This window comes from Pundamilia nyererei, unplaced genomic scaffold (assembly GCF_000239375.1).
Source record: "Pundamilia nyererei isolate P.nyererei 1_Seehausen unplaced genomic scaffold, PunNye1.0 scaffold00056, whole genome shotgun sequence".
Lineage (NCBI taxonomy): Eukaryota > Metazoa > Chordata > Actinopteri > Cichliformes > Cichlidae > Pundamilia > Pundamilia nyererei.
In genome coordinates, this window is record NW_005187457.1 from 1,000,425 (window position 1) to 1,006,594 (window position 6,170).

The 6,170-nt window shown below is 39.4% G+C and overlaps 1 protein-coding gene across 1 annotated transcript in view; it reads left to right on the forward strand.

The window, feature by feature from the left end:
- The window catches only part of LOC102212346 (granzyme B-like), a 2,152-nt gene extending 821 nt beyond the window's left edge, over positions 1-1,331 (forward strand). The window contains exons 3-5 of the mRNA XM_005734014.1: positions 147-285; positions 418-642; positions 790-1,331. Of these exons, the coding sequence (XP_005734071.1) occupies positions 147-285; positions 418-642; positions 790-942 (517 nt within the window). The 3' untranslated portion in view covers positions 943-1,331. The remainder of the gene's footprint in view (positions 1-146; positions 286-417; positions 643-789) is intronic.
- The last annotated feature ends 4,839 nt before the right edge of the window (positions 1,332-6,170 follow it).

Genomic DNA, 6,170 nt, shown 5'->3' on the forward strand with positions numbered 1-6,170 from the left:
TAATGTGATAAAAACAAAAAAACAAACAAACATGAATTTTCACACCCGAGCCTCAACTCTCCTGGCCCGGTACTAAACGACTGGCCTGGGGGTTGGGGACAGCTAACTTAAATGTCTGAAAATTGTTTGCACTTATTTTATTTCAGGTCCTACAGAGTCTTTCTGGGACTTCATAATTACAACAAGCAGAATGACGTACAGCATGTGAATGTGCCTGGGGAAAATGCATTTCCACAGAAAGACTATGATAAAGCTGAATTCAAAAATGACATAATGCTTCTGAAGGTAAAATAAATGAAAATAATATTTAATAACAGACTTTACAGTGTTATCATCCTAAATGTGGTTTCTTATCTTTTTTGTTCAATTGAACAAAACAGCATTAAATAACATTTTTATCTCTCTTTGTTCCTGAAGTTGAGTACCAAGGCAGTGTTAAACAAGAATGTGAAACCTATTGATCTCGCAGACCGTGATGACAGATCGCTGCCAAAATCATGCATAGTCTCTGGTTGGGGAAGTACAGAAAACAACAAACACCCATCTCTCAAACTTTTGGAAGTCAATGTAACCCTGGTTGAAAATGAGATGTGTGTTAAGGAAAATAAGTACTGCTCAAAGGACAAGGGTGGCCCAGGTCATGTAAGTGTTTTTTATTAAACCTTTACTATAAATAAATTAATTTATTAATTAACAAGTTTGGTAAATAATGATAATCAGCTTACTGTTGTGATTACACTTAGTTATGGTCCAGTAACTACATAATGTATTGTATGCTTGTATTTCCAGGGAGACTCTGGTGGCCCATTAGTCTGTGAAGATGGAAAGGCATATGGGGTGGTGTCCGCCAGCAAGCTAAACCCAGATAAATCAGCAATTTATAGTTACACTAAGATACCTGACAACCGAGACTGGATTGACTGCATTATGAAACATAATTAAGATAAAATAAACCATGTAAAACTTAGCTGATCAAACCCCAGTATTAGAATTTGTGCTTGGGTTTAGCTTGAAAAAGAAGTGATGCGATACTGCGTTAAAATTAGATAAGTGAGTTGTTTTGGTAGATATGCATCAAAAAAACTTAAAAAAATAAAAAAAAACTTAAAAAAAACAACAACACAAAACAAACATACATTAAGTTGCACATTAGTTACAGTTAAGTAGAATCTGAACTTTTACTATATACTCAATGCTGTTTATTAAATGAGATGCTGATGTTAGATACTGAATTACCTGATTTGTTTTGTTTTTAAAAAGGCCTGTACTTTAAAGATTCTTGTTTCTTTTAGATTCAGGATGATTTGTTTGACAGATGTTATTAAAATTTTGCATTTTCACTGTTTTTCTGTTATTCCAACTGACTTCTTTTCATCATCCATTAGCCAGTCTTATATCATTATGTCATATTAATGGCATAAAACTACAGGGAATACATTAGAATTATGAATTAATTAGAATTTAGAAATTCTGATTTCATTATCGATATTACTTATTGTTTTGGTTCCCATATCGATTCTCATTGACTTTACATTGGCTGCAGGTGTGAATGGATTGTCTGTCTCTACAACAGTGGTCTTCTTAAAAGTGGATATCTGTATAAAAAGCTTTAGACATGTTTTCTTTTAGTGAACCTGAAGTACGAGTACTTTATAATATGCCTGGTTTATCTAATCATTAGTCAATTAAATGGCTAATTTCACTTACACTGACTGAGTCTCCTAACAAGACATTAGTCTATGTTTATTAAGCTTCTGCAGAAAGAACAGTCAGCACACAAAGAAGCAAATGCATCAGCCACTGAATCTGCCTGTCTTTGTCACAATTGTGCTGTACACAGACATATACACTGCATGTATTAACATGCTGGCTACACCGCGGATCACACAAACCTGTCAGGCACAGCTTGGGTTTCCAGTGAGTTCAGCATAGGTACTACAAAATGCTTAAGATAAGATAAGATAAGATAAGATAAGATAAGATAAGATAAGATAAGATAAGATAAGATAAGATAACCTTTATTAGTCCCACACGTGGGAAATTTGTTTTGTCACAGCAGGAAGTGAACAGTGCAAAAGTTATATAGCAAAATTAGAATACAATAAGAATAACATACTGTACACAACTGTACAGAATAGAATAAAATAAAATACTATATACAGTAGAATAAATAGAATCAAATATACAATAGGATAAAAATAGAATGCAAATGCTATATACAACTGAGTAAAAATACAACTTTGTCAGAAAAAGAGTATTGCACTTAGTGTTATTGCACATGTGTGGATGTGTGTGTGTTAGATCAGTTGGAGTCTTTGTTGTGGAGTCTGACAGCAGTGGGGAGGAAAGACCTGCGAAATCTCTCCGTCCCACACCGTGGGTGCCGCAGCCTGCCACTGAAGGAGCTGCTCAGTGCTCTCACAGTCTCCTGCATGGGGTAAAAATAAAATGGTAAATGGCCTGTATTTATATAGCGCTTGACTAGTCCCTAAGGACCCCAAAGTGCTTTACACATCCAGTCATCCACCCATTCACACACACATTCACACACTGGTGATGGCAAGCTACATTGTAGCCACAGCCACCCTGGGGCGCACTGACGCCCCAGGGTGGGGGCGCACTGGGGTGGGAGATGTTGTCCATCAGGGATGACAGCTTAGCCACCATTCTCCTGTCACTCACCACCTCCACTGGGTTGTTGTTTGTTGTTCAGATGAACACCAAGGTACCTGTAGCTGTCCACAGCCTCAATGTCCATACCTTGGATGTTCAGTGGTTGCAGTGGAGGATTTTTGTGCCTGCGGAAGTCTACCACCAGCACGTTGGTTTTACTGGCGTTGATCTGGAGGTAGTTCAGCTGGCACCAGTCCACAAAGTCTTGGGTCAGTCCTCTGTACTCCTTGTCGTCCCCATCAGTGATGAGGCCGACTATTGCAGAGTCATCAGAGAACTTCTGCAGGAAGCACTGGGTGGAGTAGTGGGAGAAGTCTGCAGTGTAGATAGTGAAGAGGAACGAAGCCAGAACCGTTCCCTGTGGGGCCCCCGTAGGGATAGCTCAGTAGGTAGAGTGGTGGCCCCATGATCGGAAGGTCGGGGGTTCGACTCCACTGAACGGCTACCCTGAGGTACCCCTGAGCAAGGTACCGTCCCTACACACTGCTCCCCGGGCGCTGCACTGGTGGCTGCCCACTGCTTCACTGGGTGAATGGGTTAAATGCAGAGGAACTATTTCCCTATGGGGACTAACAAGCTCACTTTACACTTTACACGTACTGCAGACGACCCTGTCCGACACACAGCCCTGAGTCCTCATATACTGTGGTCGGTCTGTGAGGTAGTCCAAAATCCAGGTAGTGAGGTGATGGTCCACTCCAGAGTTCTCCAGCTTGTCTTTCAGGACCGAGGGAAGAATAGTATTGAAGGCACTGGAGAAATCAAAGAACATGATTCTCACAGTGCTTCCAGGGGTCTCCAGGTGAGCAAGGGAACGATGTAGGAGGTGAATGACGGCATCATCCCTGATGGCAGCTTCCCATCCAAGTTGGGTATTGGGTGGGATTGGATGTGTTCAGGTCACCAACTCCCTTTTCTATGACTCCCTCTATGGTCAGTCTATCTTGCTGTAGCCAACATACACAGCATAGTAGCAAAGCACAGCTTAGCATATCAAGTGAATTTTAAATCATATTGCGTTTCATCTATCTATGCCACACTAAATGAATGTTGGGGTTAGAAAATAATAAAAGTTAACTTCAGTGGACAACTCACAACTATCCCTTTTACGATTCATTATTATCTGTTACATATAGTGTTGCACTATATGTGCCTGAAGCTTGGAAGGTATAGCAGCTCATCTACTAATTGGAAGGTTGGTGGTTTGAACCCTGCCTGCTCCATTCAGTATGCAAAATATCCTTAGGACAAGATATTAATACCAATTTGCTTGTAGATGCATTCATTGGAGTATGAATGTGTATGAGTATGAAAAGTAGAAAAGTGCTAAATAAGAAATTAGAACAGCCAGAGCTATCATAAACACTCTAAAGTGTCCACAAGAGGTCTCTCTCCACCATAAGAAGGTATCTATCTGTGCATATTGTACAGTACATGGGTACCTATAACAGCATTGACTACATGGCTATCAACTATTGTGAAGATCATATTACCTTAGTAATATTAGTGTTTGTTAGATGTAATAGGGCTGCACTCTGGACAGGTCCCAGTCTGGCTCAGGATATTTGTGGTCTGAGATGTTCCCAGAGAGGCGGAGGTCCCGTAAGCATGCTGTATTACTGTGTTACTAAACCGTGATTTTGTTTGTGAGAGTGTCTCATGACAATGATGTGCGTGCGATGTCCGTGGCTGCAACAGACGTATGTAGATCAACAACGGATAATATGGAGTGTGTGACAGAGTACAACCATGTAGTGTTAAAAGCATGGAACTACTGACATTCCTTCAATTTTTACTCCATAAAAAGTGACAAAAACATTAGTGTCCCTACTGTGGGAAGAAAAAGTAAACTTCAAATCTGAGCAAGCACCTAGCAAGCCGCCACAGGAATGTGAAAGTCACAGAGAAACCCGTGGATCCCCCCACTGACATGACCACTGCAGCACCGGGGAACTCCCCAAATGCTCTGCTCCTGCTGAACAGGTGAAAAATAGATTTAAGAGCAACAGGACTTAGTGCTGCTGCTTAGAGCTTTAGTTTTTGCTGTGTTTTACGTTTATCTATTTGAAACAGTGAGTGTAAGCATGTAAGCATATAAACTTCTGAACCATAGCTATACTGTAGATGTTTATGTAATCCAGCATTAGATTCAGGTGCTGCACTCTCCCAATGACATTTGTAACAACACCCTAACAATTTGAATTATAAATCTAATATATAAAAGTTGCAACTGTTGAATGCTTTTGGTGTATGATTAAAAAAAAGATCAACTCAAAACTGAGAGATATCTCACAGCAATTTTACAACATCAGACAGGGGACACAGTTTATAACAGTAATCTAAACTTCATCTTATAAACAGGATGCCAAGAACATTTCAGCACATGTCGCCAAGACAGACACACAAGACTGATGCTCAAACTGTATTTAAGTTGATAGCTAATGCGTCAAAAAACTATATAAGCTTAGGTATAAATCACAGTATATTGCGCTAACAGCCCACAATAGCATCTGGTGTCATTTCCAAAGGTTTAAGTCATGTCATTTGTTATAATAACATGTTTTCCATTATATTTTGAGCTATGTTAACATGTGGGCTTGCACTAGAGAATGTGACTCTATCCCAAACTGGGCAGCTCTACGTATTTCTTTGGTACACTCAAACCAGGGACAGTGGCAGTGACAGAGTTTTTTCCTGCATTATGGATTCTGAAATGGGCTGCCAATTCATTCCCGATCGCTACTTTTTCACCGAGATGTTGACTGCTCACAGCAGATAAAAATAAGACTCAGCCCATCAAGAAATGTCCAGGTGCTCTTGATGAACAGTCTGCCACTGGTTTACTCATGTTATCTGAGAATCCTGTTAAAAATATAAGCACTAACATATGTGAGGTGAACAATGTAACCTTTAATAGGAATTTCAAACAAGGAATTTTAATCTTTCAACATGAAGCTGAAAGAATCAAAGTCATCTTGATGCAGAGAACTTTTAATGTTCTCTAGTACTTTTGACCTTTCTTGCTGAAAGGACTGTAGTGAAATGAGTGTCAGCTGTCAGTTCTTGTTAATCTGTTATCATATATATGGATCTGTGTACTAAATGTCTCATTAACTACATATCTTTTTTCCTGCAGTGTTCTTGCGGTGTTTGCTGATATGCTTTTTGAAGCCATGTGCACCACTTATTGCAGCCTACACCGATTGCATGTCATCAGGTTTGCCTTCAAAATACCGAACAATAAACAATAAATAAATTAAGGAACGACTTCAGTCTATATAAAACTGAATTAATTAAATTAAATAGGAGCACCGTATAAGAACATCAAAACTGCATGCAAGCAAGAGTCAGCCACAAATCTCATTCTAATGAACAAAACATTTAAATTTCCTATTAGATATGTTGGTAGATCCTACAGCTTTATGCCATTTTTCTATAATGTTTTTGGAAGTCTGGAAGTCTTGTATGCCACTGGTTGAATACAGCAGAGATGTAAA